The 16,800-nt window shown below is 46.4% G+C and overlaps 2 protein-coding genes across 2 annotated transcripts; both read right to left on the reverse strand.

Annotated features, from left to right (window-relative positions):
• Positions 1-241: 241 nt before the first annotated feature.
• Positions 242-1,609, reverse strand: LOC147232573 (galanin receptor 2a). The gene is made up of 2 exons (XM_086148805.1): positions 1,555-1,609; positions 242-1,268 (listed from the first exon to the last, which is right to left on the reverse strand). Exon 2 carries the CDS (start codon positions 1,244-1,246, stop codon positions 323-325), a length of 924 nt encoding a protein of 307 aa, XP_086004931.1. The 5' UTR covers positions 1,247-1,268; positions 1,555-1,609; the 3' UTR covers positions 242-322.
• Positions 1,610-3,344: 1,735 nt separating this feature from the next.
• On the reverse strand, positions 3,345-4,978 carry pthlhb (parathyroid hormone-like hormone b). The gene is made up of 3 exons (XM_086148806.1): positions 4,813-4,978; positions 4,572-4,687; positions 3,345-4,081 (listed from the first exon to the last, which is right to left on the reverse strand). Exons 2-3 carry the CDS (start codon positions 4,670-4,672, stop codon positions 3,700-3,702), a joined length of 483 nt encoding a protein of 160 aa, XP_086004932.1. The 5' UTR covers positions 4,673-4,687; positions 4,813-4,978; the 3' UTR covers positions 3,345-3,699.
• Positions 4,979-16,800: the final 11,822 nt, after the last annotated feature.

A 16,800-nucleotide genomic window follows, 5' to 3' on the forward strand; every position in this document is an offset into this window, starting at 1 on the left:
ATATATTTAGATGATGATTGTTCATTGATATATTTATTTAATGATTGAGCACTGATATATTTAGATAGTCATTGATCACTGGTATATTTATATTACGATATATTTAGATAATGATTGATCAGCGATATATTTCTTTCATGATTGATCATTTGTACATTTAGATAGTCATCGATCATTGGTATACTTAGATTGCAATTGATCATTGGTATATTTAGAGAGTATTCGATCATCGGTATATTGAGATTGCCATTAACAATTGTCATTTTTAGATAGCCATCGATCGTGGGTATATCTAGATGAGGACTGAGCCGACGCGCCGAGTCTAGAAGCTGTCTGCGGTGATGCTAATAACCTGCGGCTGCACTCTATTCCTGTTGCAGGGAAAGAGCCAGGCTGCTCCCTGGTGGCGGTAGCGCTTGGACAGCAGCACGTAGAGCAGCGGGTTGACACTCGGGTGGAGGTACTGGAGCACAGTGCAAATAAAGTAGAACATCTCCCAGGCGTGTCCGTGCTGATACAGGCCCAGGTACACACACAGCTCCAGCACATAGCCAGGCAGCCAACACACTGAAAAGGTTCCCGCTGCCAAGAAAACCATTACAGAGGCACGCCGGGTGTTCCTGGCACTTGACACTGACATTACAGGGCTCTTATAGAGAAAGAGAGCCAGACGGACATAGTTGAAGGCGATTACCATCATTGGAACAAAATAATAAAGTATAAACTGGCTTAGGACCACTTGGTAGTGATGCTCATGAATAGTTGGCAGGCAGAACGTGAAGTTGGCCAGGCTCGGCGCCAAGCTGTGTTTGGTGGCGAACATACGCAGTGGCAGGCTGATGAAGAAGCTCAGGGCCCAGACCAGGACAAACATGAGGGTGACCAGGTCCAGGGTGGGTGGCCGGTAAGGGTTGGTGATGATCATGGCGCGGGTGACGGAGACGGCGCACAAGGAGTAGGTGCTGGCGGCCAGGCTGAAGGCCAGCAGGAACTGGTAGATCTTGCAAGAAGTGTCCCCCAGGGGCCAGGAGTGAAAGACGGCGGAGTGTACCGTGAAAGGGATGAGCAGCAGGGTGAGGAAGTCCGCCATAGTCATGCTGAGCAAGAGAACGTCCAGCCGGTTCTTCCGCAGCGTGTTGTATTTGGCAAACCAAGAGAAGACCAGGAGGTTGGCGCAGAGCCCGATGCCCAGGATAAGCCCGCAGATGCAGGAGAAGATCAGCCCGTAGGTATTGGGAACAGCCATGGCATCACTCGCCTCGCTCCACCTGTCGGACCATCGGATGCAGAACAGAGGGACCGTCACCGATTCGAACTCGATGGTCACCGCAGAGAAGAGGCGTCTCCGTGGCAGCGGAAGACGGCCCATATGAGGAGCTCTGAAAAGTACCGATGAAACCAGGAGTGCCCATCTTTAGAACGGACCGGTCGGATCAGGCAGTAGACAGGGATCATCTTTACCATCTGGTACTAGTGAAGGAACATTTCTCGCCACTTTCCGGAAAGTCCGACTCACTTTACTCGATGACCAAAAAGGCGCGGTGATGGACTCACCGTGGTTTTTCTTCAGAGCAGCATCTTATGAATGTGCGCCGTCCCTCACGGCGTTTCTGTGACAGTGGACGGAGGGGTGGACAGGAACCAGAGGAAGAACAAACATCGCATCAATTCTGGACGACTGGGTTTAAAGGAAGAGGACTCTTGAAAATGTATCTTCAGGTTTTGCAAGCCAGACTTTACTTCCCAAAACAGGAGTCCTTTGGGTCACGGGACCAATTCAACAAAGTGAAAACTCTCCCGTCCATCCACCTTCATCTACATTTGTGTTTCAGAAGATCCAGACCCTTGACCAGCACGTACCCTTGTTTTCTGCCCCCCCCCCCCTCCGCCCGTCTCCTGAGATATTAATGTATCCGTCAGCAGCTTGATTGATTTCTGGGCTGTGAGCTTCAGGCCCCTGACGGCAGCTTTATCGGGCTCTCCGCGGCATTTATGGCTGCCAGTTAATGGCTCACCGTGTACACTGAGCTCTTAGCACAGGATACAGCTGACACTGATGCATTTGCAGAGTCACACCCATTACGCGTGTGTGTGTGTGTGTGTGTGTGTGTGTGTGTGTGTGTTGTCCAGCAGCTGTTAGAAAGGTCACTCGCTCGGGTCGGGCTTCGGCAGCTTCACTGTGCTCAACAAGTTGTTGAAGGATTTGTTTTCAAATCCTCAGAAATAACAGACCTTCACATGAAATCCACCTCCTTCTTAAGACTTCCTGCGTTTTTACTTTAGCAGAAATCAATCACGGTGGCAAGACGGTTCCTGCTTCGATTCCCCGCTGAGGGAGTCAGTAGGGAAGTCTCCATGTTCTCCCACATGGTGTTCCTCAAGGTTCCTCCCACAGTCCAAAAACATGCAGGAGGTTCAGTGGAGACCCTAAATTTTCCAGGTGAATACTTGTATGTCTATACGTGGCTGGGATCGACCGGTCCAGAGTCGACCCCACCGCTGGGATAAGCTCTGCGCCCGTGACCCGGAGCGCTGGATGAGTTGTATATATAATGGATTAATCGATTAATCAATTAATCGATTAATTAATTATTTATTCTTTTACTGATGGTTTTTGAGCCTGAATCATTTGCTCCAGATGAATGAGTGCTGAGACGTCAGTTGGGCATCTGCTACCAACATTTATCCATTCAATCATCTCAACTCATTCATACATTACAAAACTGGAGAAAAGCACCTTCACCCACTCTTCAAGGTGCGCCCTGATGGTTCAAATCCCCCCCCAGAATCATTGAGGACAAACGCAACCAGTTGGTTGGCGCTCAGGAATTGAACCGCCCCACCACTCCATACATGCTGATTTTTCAAATATTATTGTATTTGAGGAGCTGCGACACGAAACTGGCCTTTTGCTGTTTTGATAAAAACGACACCATAAATCCAGACGTCTTTCTGAGGGCTATATTTTTAATGCTTTAATGAGTAACTGGAAACATGTACATGATGCTCTCAGTGCAAACGTAGGACATTAAACGACTCTGACGGCCCGTCTTCTGGCTCTCCGAAAACATACGATAGGATAGTGTGATGTGAAGGGAGCGGGTTTCAACAGGCGTCCAATAAATTACAAGGAAAGCAGGACCGTCCAAAAAGAAAGTAAACCACAAAAGAACATGTACATGATAGAACTAAAGTGCACAATGGAAGTTAGTCAGCAGCACCACGATACATTCACGACATAAATATACACGTTCAAAAAAGAAATAAATTATGGCCGAACAGTTCGACCAAATGTAGCCAACGATTTGTCGGGACGGAAAACTCCGCCGGGCTTCAGTGTCGAGAGGTGGTTTCCATTTTTTTGCGTGAAGGTGAGTTATGTTCAGACAATAAATACTTCCTCCGAGGCGTTTTGTGTGCCGCCGCAAAACGCGGCGCGGTGTCGATGTTAAAATCCGGCTGCTCGCGAACGCGAACGGACGTTTCAAATAAATACGGGACCCGAAGAAGGGATGCGATGACTCGTCGGAAACTCCGGGGAGCGGAAGATTGGCCGTAAAACACAAAATACAAACAAAGCAAGGATATCATACAAGTTTGGCCCCCTGGGAGCCCGTCACAGGCCGGGCGGACCCGGGGTCACAGTCCAGTTGAGTCTGTCCGTGTCTTAGTGCAGCGCCACACTGGTCACCCCGTCCCTCAACCTTCCTCCGGCATGGACCGAGCCCGCCTCCTCTTTTTGTCACTCTCTCTGCGTCTTCCAAGCCTCACCTTCTTCTTCCTCTTGGTGGCCACCTTCAGTGGCTGGTCCTTGTAAGCCAGTGCCTTGTTGGTCTCCTGCGGGAGATTGGGGCCATCCCTGTCCAGCCTGATCCTGTCAGGGAGGTTCTTGGTGGCTCCCAGGGGCTTCTGGTGGAGGTCGTTCCCGCTGAAGTTGGGGGTTCTGTTCTGCAGGGGCGGAGCCTGCTCGTCGGCGGTGTGCACCTCGTCGAGCAGCTCCTGCAGCCACAGGCGACGCTTGAACTCTTGCAAAGTACGACCTTTGTCGTGCATCAGCTGGGCATGGCTCACAGACCTCCTCCTGCCGGCAGGAAAGTGTGGAGACATCAGAGAATTGTGATTAAAAACTGATTTGGTTCAGATTACAATACATTACAGTGTCATCCTTTCACTGCGGACAGCAGAGGATGTCTCCTGCATCTGCATGTGAAATCTCTGAATCCTTGAATCAGACTTGGCTATATATTAGATATTAATCCAAGTAGCAGATTTGACTGTGTGTGGAGACAGCAGGAGCCGTTGGTCTGCGGTCTCTTGCGGTCCATTAACGCTCGGAGCAGCAGGTGGCAGCATAAACAAGGCTCTGGGAGCCGTAATTTAACCGGGGGGGGGACGCCGGACAGCCAGAGCTGAAACTTCTCTACTCTGATTTCATCTCTGCAGCCAGACGCCGGGGCTCTTTTCTACAATCATCCAATTGCGATCACCCAACATCTGCTGACTCTCTACTCTGTATTCATAATATCCTACGTTGCATCCGTTTTCCTGGGTGTTAAATTAAAAGAACTCACGTTCTGCCGTGTGAGTCGGCAGACCCCAGAAGAAAAGCCATCGGGGAGCACAGCAAAAACACAGTGAGGCTCCACTGGTGGAGCAAGGCTATGGAGCACATCTTTGAGCCCGAAATCTGAAAAAAAATAAAACGACATGTAGGCAGACATCAACCCGAAGCAAAGCGTGGAGGCTAAACCTCATCTGTCTAAAGAGGCTGGAGGTGGGCAGCGTACGAATAAAGGAGAAATCGACACTTACCTGTCGGCCGGTGTCACGGTGAGAAGCCGAAACCCCGGCGATGCTTTGAGAAGGGATGCTCTTGACAAAAAATAATTTCAGAGTGCTTATTCAGCCACGATCAGACCGTCCAGACCCAAATTCCAGTCATGATCCATCGTTGTGGAGATCCCCCGCAAGCGTTATCCATTCGTTCAACTCCGAAGACCCTGTCGAGCTATTTATCGTTGCATTCCCGATTACAAGACGGGTGGAGATTGAATGAACGGCAGCGGCGGCGGCGGCAGTCCATCAGCTGCGAGGCGGCCACACCGCTCAGCGGTAGCTTCATCAAGATCTAATACTGAAGCATCATCTCCGGTGGTCGCAGCGAGAGAGGAGGGCTTTCTCAGTCCAGCACTGTGAGCCAGTCTGAAAGAGGCACAGAGGGAAACTGAAACTGCCTTTGGGGTGAAGCTAAAGGCACTTCTTTAGCCCCTACCCATTGAGCCCGGTCGCCCACCCATCTCCTCCCGTATCCCTCTGCACACACCTGCTGTGACAAGAAGGTGGTGCCCTCGCAAACCGCCCGACTGTTCCCGCGACGGGAACAAGCGCGGACCGTTCTGTACCTTAAAAGAAGTCGACCCTCACAGGGGGCTTTATCAACGCAGCCCGTCATACGGTGGTCCAAAGTGACAGGTGTCCACCGATGGGGGTGATGATGTGCTACCGCGTGGAGGGAACCGGGGGAGGGGCAGCGTTACTCTAGAGTAAACAGCAGGGCCTGACCACTCTCCCAAGGGAGAATGACCATAACCTCAGAGAAACCCAAGCCACAGCTTCTCACTGCAGACCATTCAGCTCACCTCCACTCCGCCTCAGCAAACGAGCTAACCACCGTATGGTTACGGCGGCTTCTGAGGCATCTCTGAAATCCAGCTAATAAGGAAAATGGAGGGGATGCGCTGAGGCCTCCCTGCGGGCTCGGGGTCTGAGTCCCAAGCCCGTCAGAATCGTTCGGGCCCCAGCGGGACCGGGGCCGGCAGACAGAACACAAAGAGGCAACGTTTGCTTTTGGGACCGAACCTCAAACGGAACGACACAAATACATGCTTCAGAAGCATACGTGTACACTTCTGAAGAAGCGTACACGTATGCTTATGTGTATACACATACCTGTATGCTTCTTCGGAAGCGTACACGTATGCTTCTGTAGAAAACACTGAAACAACTAAATAATAACTTCAGACAAAAAGTACGGCATCTGCAAAGATGGCAGGACAGATACTTTTAATGCCAACGGATATTGGAGTTCCTTTTCAACATTTTGGCAAATACTTGACAAATACTATTTTGCTCCTTTTGGTATAAAATACTACACCTTTTTTAGAAATGTGTTTGCACGTTTCCATCAAGCTAGCATGTATATTTAACAGGAAATATAGAAAATCTACATGAATAAAAATAGAAAGTGATTGTAAGATTATTGTTTTGAAACACATCGATAAATGTTGCTTCTACGTGCGGTTCAACAGCTGATCATCTGACATGTAAATTAGAAGTTTGCACCCTTGATTACATCTCTATCGTAAAGGATTGCTTTACCCGATTAGTTTTGTTTTTTTACAACTACGACCCCCTCCTTTGAATTAGCTCCAAGCATGAAACAAAGGCCGAGCCCTCTCGGGTCCATCACCTGGGAACCATTAAGATCCACGTACGTCGAGATCCCCGAAGTCCACATTCCTGCCGGGTGCAGTGTGAACATGAGCGTGGCTTTCCTGCTTAAAGGGTAATTGGCTCCATTTGAAACATGCCATTTAACATCAGAATGGCTTCTGTGTGAGCACCTCTTTGTGGTCAGAGCGAGTGCACGTCTGGCACACGGGCCGCTCTGCACGCGGCTAAATGCTCCCGGGATCCGGGACGTGACCTCAGGTTTTTGGTTTTTCGGTTCGGTTTGTTATCCTCGTCATTCTCGTCGCCGTACCCCTCCGTAGTTTCCCCGATAACAAACCTCTGGATGTGAATTTACAGACTTTCCTAACCCAAATACTATTTATGAATGCACATTTGTATGAAGCCTGGGAAAGCATGTTGTGTTTTTTTTTAATGGGAAATATTACTAATATATGCATATAAATCCATCCCAAACAATTAGCTCATGCAGCTGCAGAACATGTTTTTTTATGTACCGCTCGTACGCCGCTCTCCGGGCCAAATCCCGAGTGTGTGCACGAGTCCGGTGAATAACAGCCATTCAAAACCCCGGTCATTTATGTGGCTGCTGTTCCTCCACGCACTGTTTTACTGGATGGAATAAGTTGTATTTCTCCTCGTGAATAAGACTCGTAAACATTTCTCCGAGCGGCGATGATTGGTAGAATCACCGTCCGGGCTGCAGACCAATCGGAGGTAAATTACTTAATAGAGAGCTCCCTATTTTGCAAGGAGTCATGGTTCAATAAAGCGAAGGGGTCCAATAAGGATTAAGGGCTGCAGCTAATATATAGCAGACCCCCCTGCTGTCTGCACAACTCGGCTTTCTTCTGTTTCCAACAAGTCTCCCCCGAAACGTCCAACACTTGGACATTCCATAGGGAAAGAAACACATCATTAGATTCCATTCTGCAAGGACTTTACCTGCGAGAACGTATGAAAAAGCCCCGTTTCCTGGCAAACGGTAGCGCGGGGGGAGGCGGCAGCCAGGAAAGCTGCTTTTGATTCGTGCTAAATTGCACTCTTAGCGCAGAGCGGTGCTCCTGTCCGTTATTTCGCCGGTGCATTCACATGCACGGGACGTGCTCACGCCCGGCGCAACTGTCCGTCTCTCTTAGATGTGATGTTCTACCAACTCGTGTCTTATGTAACAGCTCCTAAGTCAGTGGGCCGTTGCCATGGAGACCCCATCTAGGCTTTTGTGGGGTTATTTGATAATGGTGACCATATTGCTGTCAACGTGTTCAAAAACGTGTGAAAATTGACGCTAGTTCATTTCAATTTTGGTTCTAAGCTACAGTTTGAGTGTAGTTTGAGTTTAGTTTAATTTAGTTTAGTTTAAAGTTTAAGTTTAGTTGAAGCCTAAGATTACATTATTTTTGCTGAGTGTATGTTAAAGTTTAAGTATAAGCTTTCTTCTCTTTCACTTTAGTTCAATTTCAATTTTGGTTTATTTTAGTTCAGTTCACCATACCTTGGTTCAGTTTTAGCTTAGGTACAGTTTGATTCAGTTTTAGTTTTGTTTTGTTTTGTTTCGTTTTGTTTTGCATACTTATGTTTATTTAATTTGTTTTGTCTTCTGATGTGTGGTGTGGGGTAGCTTGGTTTAGTTTAGTTCAGTTCGGTTTACATTAAGTTTAACCTCCAGTATAAGTGCAAGGATAAATTTCAGTTTAAGTTTAAGTTAAGCTTCGACCATCTCAGACTAATTTCTAAAAAGGTATATCTATGATCCTTTTGAATCCTTTAGTCATGACTGACATCCCATCTCCACCCTCTGGTTGAACTGTGTTTGGTTTAGTTTAGTTTAGTTTAGTTTAGTTTAGTTTAGTTTAGTTTAGTTAAAGTACATTCATTTTGTTTAGTATATGTTTAAATTTAACTTTAAGCATTATTCTGTTTTAATTCTGTAACATTTTGGTTCAGTTCACCTTACTTGAGTTGGCTGAGTTCTTTTTGAGTTAAGTATCTGTATTTAGTATTTAGTAAATTAATACTTTTTTGTGTAGTTTTAAGTTTTGAGCTTAGCTTAGCTTAGCTTAGCTTAGTTTAGCTTAGCTCAGTTTAGTATCAAAGTAAAGTATCCATATTTAAACACATTTGACATTCAGAGACCATCAAAGCGGCATTTCTGAAAATATATTTCCCTTTGAAACCTCCAGGTTGGACTGAAATGAAAGTAGAATAGAAAATCCAGTTAGCAAAGCAAGCAACCAGCCACAAATTTATTTGAACCGGCATCCTCTGTTATGCTGTGATTTGATTGGTCTTCCTGTTTTGTGCGTCATGACGCATCGTGGGTTTCTTAGATGTTCTTACGCTGATTTCATCTTCTCCGCTCTGTGATCAAACAGTGTAAAAAAAAAAAAAAAAGGTGATCCAAAAATCAGAGGAACACATCTCTAGCCCAAAGAGTTTACCCGCCACATTAGCATTTCCCTCTTGGCAGCTGCTGATTGCAGCGCGTCTTAATGTGGTGGCTCTTTGCAGCTGCCCAGAGCTGCAGGGTCGGGGGAAGCGCGGGGGGGGGGGGGGACCAGAACTTGTTCGATGTCCGATTCCCCTCCGTCCCCCCCCCCCAGCTCATTTGGATGATCCCAGAAGGAGACCTCAAACCCACTGGATACGGTCTGAAACCCCACACATTCACCACACAGCAGCCACCAGTCCACCCCACCGCCACTTTTCTCCCCCGACCCATCACCCGAAACATTACCATAAAGTTCTGCTCGGATGCCAAGCAACACACACGGCGGCGCTCAGAGTCCTGTGTGGACACCTCTGTCTCGGGGAGAAAGTGGGGCCGCCGGAGAGGAGCAAGGCGTTTGGATTTGTTGGTGTTTTACACGCAACGTAAAACCCTGCAGCGTTTTTTTTCTTTTTCTTTTTTTTTTTTTTTTTCAATATATACTTTGTGGCTTGTGGCGATGCTGCGGCAGAGAACCCGGGAACGGACTAGTGCGCCGGGGTTTAAGGGGTAGTGAAGAATGCGTCTGTCAGAGGGAAGTGTTTGAAACACGCCGCCGCTGTGCGCGCCTCGCGTCCGTCACGCGCTTGACGAATCGGCCTCGGAGCGAAAATCCGAAAAAAAAAAAAATCAATAGAGGGCTGACGGAGGAGACCACACACGGCGAGAAGGTAATGATGGGCTCGGGGGCTGCTTGTTTGCATAAGTTAAGAGCAGGCTCAAATCATTAATGGGCGCTTTGCGCTCAGTGTATAACCACAGCTAAGCCGGTGGGTCAACAAGGTTGGCCAGGCTAACCACTGTGTGTGTGTGTGTGTGTGTGTGTGTGTGTGTGTGTGTGTGTGTGATTGCATCCTGCATGTCCTGAAAAATGAAGGTAGCACGCAGGATCTGGAGTAACACTGTCAGTTCGTCATACTTTTCTTCCTCTGGTAATGAGCTCGCTAACCGTCAGCCTCCGCAAGGCCTCTATATTTAACAACCTCCTTTCATCGGCAGCAACATCTCTCTCTGTATATATACATATATATATTATATATTTGTACTTTGACACACATGTGCATTTATTTTCACTGTGAAAACACACACACACACACACACACAAAAAGGCCTCACTTGAAATTTCCAAATCGTTATAATGCACAGCGCGCGCCAAGTGCACTTCAGCGACTCAAAGTTGATCCGTTTACTTTAAATGAGCTTGTCTCATTTGGTTTCCTGACCAATTAGCGTACGGTGAAGTCGGGTCCCGAGTTTATTTATCCATAGGTTCTTTGAAATGGGACTGCGGAGGCCTTGTCGAGGCGAGTCTGTCCTCCCCAAGTCTTCGGAGGATATACCCGCGCCGCTTGGCAGATGCCGAAGGCGGCCTCTGGACAGTATTATCCCATGTCGGGACGGGGGCCGCCCGCTCGGAGCTCACTGGGGCACCGTGACCGGCACCTCCGACGACCCTCACCCCCGTCTCCATTTGTACTCCTGCAGGAGTCTACGGTTTCTACACCCTGATCTGTGTGACTGGCCCGACTGGACAGGTAACTAATTGTCATGTATGGTTTCCAAAGGTGTTGTGAGGTGGTTTTCTCTCACGCGTGATTTCCTATCAATAGTTTGGTATTAAGTTTGGAGATGCTTTGTGGAAAAAAGGAAAAAAGTTGGCACACGGTGATCATTACACACTAGGTGTTTCCATCGGGCCACTGCAGCATTAATAATAATAATAATAATAATGCTTCCACCCATCTTCTACCGCTTAAATTGCACTCAGTGTCGCACGGGATGTTGGAGCCTCTAATAATAATAATAATAATAATAATAATAATAATAACAGTAATGATAATAATAATGATAATAATAATAATAATAATGCAACCGCCCATCTTGTACCACTTATCCTGCACTCAAAGTCACAGGGGATGTTGGAGCCTATAATAATAATAATAATAATAAGAAGAAGAAGAAGAAGAAATTCTTATTTACTCATGAATCTCTAAATTTATTGGCCTCATTCCACTTTATTAAGGGTTTTATTCTTGTTGTTGTTAAAAACAATGAAATAAATTCATTTTCTAACATGATTACAGTTCTTTGATCCTCCTCCCCTGGGAAGCTCGGCCCTCCATTGGAAACCACCTCCTCGTCATGGAGGCACAGGTGGGTGAGAGGATGAAATCATCAGCTATCATTTGCTCATTTTTAAAGTTTTCCTTGGAGGGCCAGATTTGATTGAGTGAAGATATCGGGAGGGCCAATGGTTCCTTCTGACATTTTAAAAAACAAAAGGTTACATGCAAAATACCACTGTATTGCATTGTAACCGAATATGACATACTTGGTGATATGGATTTCAGAGGAAGGACCCTCTTGCAGACACAGGATGCACCAAAGCAGACAGGGTTCAACTAAGTTTACTTTGACCAGGTGATCAGGTAGATGGGGCAGGAGGACGCAGGGCAGGAACAGGCAGCAGGGCGGAAGGTGCTAGTATACACCGACGGGAAAGAGGCCTGGTCAGGGACGGGCAGCAAAGAGGGAAGTCGCTGGGTGCAGGAATGTAAAATGTGGGGAGGTCATAGCTGCAGAACTATTTCGATCCGACTGCCGTCAGACTCCTGAACAACTGACAGAAGTCAATAACCGTGTTCTACCTCAGGAGCGTCAGATGCACAGATTGTTTACTTCTCCGCACTTTGCTTTCAGCACAGTCAGTGCTGCACTCAACCCTTCACTTAACTTATCTAACTGTCTGCACACAACCTGCTCTTGGTTGAGTTTGCATTCTAAAAACTTGCACTAAACTCTCAAGATGTCAATCTGCACTTTCTCAACATGCACATCCCGTGAACACAGCTATTTACATCTCAATTTGTACTTTTTCTTTCAACTAGCACATCCTGTTAATGCTGTTTTACATTTCTCTGCATATCTTACATCTCATTGCAATAATATGCTTATTATTTACTGTTTGTTTTTTTGTCTGTCTATCTGTCTTCACTGTGGACAGAAAATAAGAATTTCATTGTACAGAGGAAGGAGTTTCCGGACTGTATATATGACAATAAACACTTTGAATCCTGAATCTTTACAGCAAAGAGAAGTCATTCCCTTTACCACTGGTTTCATAGGACGGTCGGATTTGAGATGTTTGGCACCGAGAGCCTCGCGATACCTCCTTTTTCCCTATCTTCATTGCAGGTCAGAGTGAACAATCATCCTCGCTCACCAGCCACAAGAGATGCACCATCGGTCACGATACGAGAAGCTTTGGTTTGTGCCGGTTTTTCAAGACGCGGTCTTTAATAAATGTACCTTCAGGATAAAAAGCTTGTCATGGCTCGCTATTAGCATAGCCACTTCGTAGCTTGGTTGGGCGATGTTGCCGTTGTGGCCCTAGAGCAGCGGCCGGGAAACTATGGCTCTTTCAGGGAAGATATATGGCTCCCAGACAATTTTGAGTTGGAAAAAAAAATTCAAAATAATTGTGACGTTTCTTCATAATACGGTGTCATTTCAAATTAAACAGAACTTTGTTTTGAAGATAAATTTCAAGGGTCACCCGTCAGTCGGGTCAGGAACCAACGGCTTTCGAGCACGTCCGGGTCATTGTAAAGGTGAAGAAATCAATTTTATCAGATAGCCAACTAGTTTATCCGTTTCAACCCTTGTAACAGTAAAGATGGCGAAAAGAAAAAAAAGACGACGATGACCGTGCATTCCAGGTTGTGTGGACAAAAGAATTTGCATTTGGATCTGCTGTGTGTGTAATATGCAAAGATAAAATTCCATCAAAGAAACGGTCAAATTTTCTTCGAATAAAACCATGCAGCAGCAGAGGTCGCATTCAAAAGTAAGACATATTTAGTTTACTATAGGTTAAAAATACTATATGGCTCTCGATGAAATATATTTAGAAATATTCGGCTTTTATGGCTCTCCCAGTCAAAAAGGTTCCTGACCCCGGCTCTAGAGCAGCTTCACTTTTTCCATGCCTTCACTCCCCATTAGCTACTTAGATAGTGTCTCTTTACGTTGAAAAACGTCTCTTTAGAGGTTAGACAAGTTAGCCACGGGGTAGTGAAAAGGGGTTACATTTTAAAATGTTGGGATTTGTTCATTCTCTATGACAATGCCAGTTATAGATGATATATTATAGGACCAGCGTTGCGGGCCGTGATCGGTCCTCAGGCCGGACTTTGGATGATGATTTGTTTTGCTCAGATAGACCAAAATTACTGACCCCATGGCTTCTTTCCATTTAACCCGCTTCGCCGCGCAACTGAGTGACGATCTAGGCAGATGGTTTGCATGCGTGTTCTTCCTCAGATGGTTTGGCAAAAAAAAAAAAGTTCCCGGTTCAATGCCGAGCCCATAACTGTTGCTCAGGGTTCATCCATGATGGTAAAACGCAGAAGTCACTATGACTAAATAGAGGATTTCTTCTTCTTCTTCTGGAGTAAAATGAACTGCAATACAAGCGAGGATGAGGACGGAATAATCGGGGGAGAGGCAGGAGACAGGAAATCCAAGATGATTCATAACACTCACAGCAGTGGGTCAAAGATCTCACATTCTTTGTAAGATGTAAAAATAACAACATCCATGGAAGGAGACTTGTCCCGTACTTGATGTTTGGATGTGTAAAGGAGAAGACGAAGTGACATGCAGGGCGGGGGCGGTTGAAGGACGTCAATAAATGTACTTTAACACCTCCGCAGCTGCAGATATCTGCTCCCAATCAGGGCTTTTTCATGTAAGAGTACACCTCCTCTTCTCCCGTCATAAACCACAGCCAGAGCAGGCCTGCGCTGTTTGGATAGGAGTGTGTGTTGTGTGTGCCTGTGTGTGTGTGTGTGTGTGTGAGGGCAGGCATGCCTGAGGTTGCTGAGCGTCAGCCTTCTCCTCACCATTAATAAGGACTTCCTTCCTACCAGACAGTGAAACACCTGATCACTTACCGAGGAGGACATGCCCATGCATCCCTAAGCGCTGGCAGGCCACGGGCTCTAATAAGGACAGCCCTGTGTTCTTCAACTGCCCATCAATCAAAATGTTCACATGCCGGACATCCATACACAAATCATGTTTTCCCTCTGTACTCCACCCCGAAATGTGTGTGTGTGTGTGTGTGTGTGTTTGTGTGTAAGAAGATATCATGGGTGGCAACCATATCCACGGAGACAGAGCAAGAAATACACGCAGCACTTAAAAAATTATGGCTTTTCCTCCAATGGCAATAAAGCTTGGCTTCTTTTGAAAATGTGCAGCCAAGATACACCGGGTGAAATGTGCATTTTATGATGTGTATAACCTCTTATTTTTCCTCTTTAAATATCAGGTGCAGAAATGGTTTTCGGGTAATTGAATTAGAGTGGCCGGTCGTGGCTGACACAGGAGCGGGGCTTCCCGCCGAAGCTGATCTGCGCGGCGGACAGTCGTCGCTTCTGATCGGACGGCGATTAGGTTTCATCCTGAGATTATAACCCGTCATCTCCGGGTCAGATTCCGTGGATTTGGCGTGGGACCTTCGGAAGTGTGTTGGTTGGAGGTTGTCGAACTCTCGAAAACTTCTCGAACAGGTCAGAGATGAAGACTGATGATAAGATGATGACTGACTTAGTGGATGAATGTCTGTAGAGGTTCTCAGTCATCAAGGTGATGGTCAATTCTTGACAAAATCTTCTTGTCGGTGCGAGTGGACTTGAATTTCTTCACTTGAAGACATTTGCATCTTGTGGTGACCCGGCCCGTCTGTCAAATTTTAAAAGTCAATGCGGCCCTGGAGCCAAAAAGTTTGCCCACCCCTGCTCTACCCATTCCAACCTGCTTGAACGCATTTCTTCACCTTTACTCCGCATCCGAGAGGCTTCTTGGTTCTAATTAGAACTGAGGAAACGTCTTCAAGTGAAGACATTCAAGTCCTGTTGCCATGAGAAGAAGATTTTGACAAGAATGCATCATGACCTGGATGACTGAGAACCTCCACGGAAACCATACACCTTCTTTATCTCCACTCCCCAAAGCCTTGCCGATCCACTTGGGTCTCTCTCATTCACATGCATGTTTTCTGTCTTGGTGCTACTAACCTCCATTCCTCTCCTTTCCAGAGCATACCTCCATCTCTCTAGATGTTCCTCCACCTGCTCCCTGCTCTCACTACAGATCATAATGTCATCTGCAAACATCATGGTCCATTGAGATCCCTGTCTAACCTCATCTGTCAGCCTGTCCTTCACCCCTGCTAACGGGAAGGGGTTCAGCGCTGATCGCTGATGTTGTCCCAGCTCCACTCTGTCATATCCCTTTCTGGATTTACAAAAGGTCAAAGGCAGCTCCCTCTGACCCTCTCCGTACTTCTCTACCAGAATTCCTGTGACAACGCCAATGATGATGATGATGATTCTTTCATTCATTCATTCTCTATTACACTAATCCTGCAGTCAGGGTGTCAGGGGTCGTCATTAGGCGAGAGGAGGTGTTCACTCTGGAACACCCCAGTAACAGTAAGACACGGTGATGTTAAAAAGTCATGGCTCCGCAGGGCAATTAGAGGAAGCAACAGCAAGCCAATGCCGTAAATTCAAGTCATTCCAGTCTTTAGAGGGGCGACGTTACCACCGACTATGAAATGGCCAGTTCAAGACGACTCGAGATGTGTCGAAAGGAAAAGAACAGTTGTCTAAGGAAATCAAACAGATAGAAAGGGAGCCGGGTTGGAGTCTGTTAACACAACCTCTACATAGCGGGCACTGTTGTTGAGACATAGACTTCTCACATACAATTCTCTGATTTAAAGAGCACAGTCCAAATTTTGGACAGTCGCTCAACTGTCTAATCCATGGCATTGTTAATGGAATAACCAATGAGGGGGCAAAGTGGTCAGAGAAGCAGATCTGACATATAAAGAGGAGTTGGCATTTGCCATACAAGTGAAATAACACCAAGTCAAGTAAAACCTCTGAGAGGAGACGTTGAAATAAACAGAATAAAAGAGTCGGGGCTCAACACAGCAGGAGGTCTCAAGTTGCAGCGGGCGAGCTATTAAACGTCAAATAACGAAGCTCTGCAGTTAGCATGTAAAAATGTGTAAATAAAACCATTAAAAAAACAACGTTACACAGATGTGCAAGTCACAGCAGCACCAGTAGGAAAAGGGAATCCATGTGACCAACGGGAGGGAACTGTTTAATAGCGTTTGACAAATCAAATCTGCAGAGACAGCATCGAAGGAGGCAAAATGGCCAGAACTTTTAAAATATGGATAAGAAAATAAGGACTTTCAAAGTGGATGCTTTATTTGTCCAAAAGGTGGAGCCACTAGGCAAAACAGAAGGGACAAAAGTAACAAATCAAGGTAGAGGTCCTTTGTTTGAGACCTTCCTAAAGAGACGGACTGCATACTTAAAGACTAGAAGAAGAAAGAAAGACCTTTATTGTCACATTCGGTGAAATTTGACAACTTTTTTTAGCCCACCATGGATGAACCATGAGGAGAAAGCAGCTAAGGAACAGTGCCAGGGGTTTAAGGATTAGGAGTTCAGCGTCTTGCTCAACAACACTTCAACAGGAGTGGGGAATCTAACCAGGAATGTTCGGTTGTTCGGACGACCGCTCTAATCCCTGCTCCACGCCACGCCACGCCAAGACACTCCCTCTGCAGGGATTCACTGGACTGGGTTGCCTACCCCATTGGCATTGGCTTACTTCACTGGCCTTAAATACCCCGTATCTGCAAGGATCCAAATGATTTGGCCAAACCTATTGAAAGGAACGCTATCAAGGGCCTTGGGCCCCATACAAACACGTCATGAAATCCCTTGCAAAACCGCATAATACAAAAGACA

Source organism: Fistularia commersonii, chromosome 7, assembly GCF_037954325.1.
Source record: "Fistularia commersonii isolate RoL2024-O1a breed Wild chromosome 7, RoL_Fcom_v1.0, whole genome shotgun sequence".
NCBI lineage: Eukaryota > Metazoa > Chordata > Actinopteri > Syngnathiformes > Fistulariidae > Fistularia > Fistularia commersonii.

What these genes read in the sequence shown, in the direction of transcription:
- LOC147232573 (XM_086148805.1), bottom strand. Translation starts at nt 1,246, where the DNA reads ATGGCTGTTCCCAATACCTACGGGCTGATCTTCTCCTGCATCTGCGGG.
- pthlhb (XM_086148806.1), bottom strand. Translation starts at nt 4,672, where the DNA reads ATGTGCTCCATAGCCTTGCTCCACCAGTGGAGCCTCACTGTGTTTTTG. An exon ending in GCCGACTCACACGGCAGAAC is followed by an intron (nt 4,082 to 4,571) that starts GTGAGTTCTTTT and finishes TCCTGCCGGCAG; the next exon opens with GAGGAGGTCTGTGAGCCATG.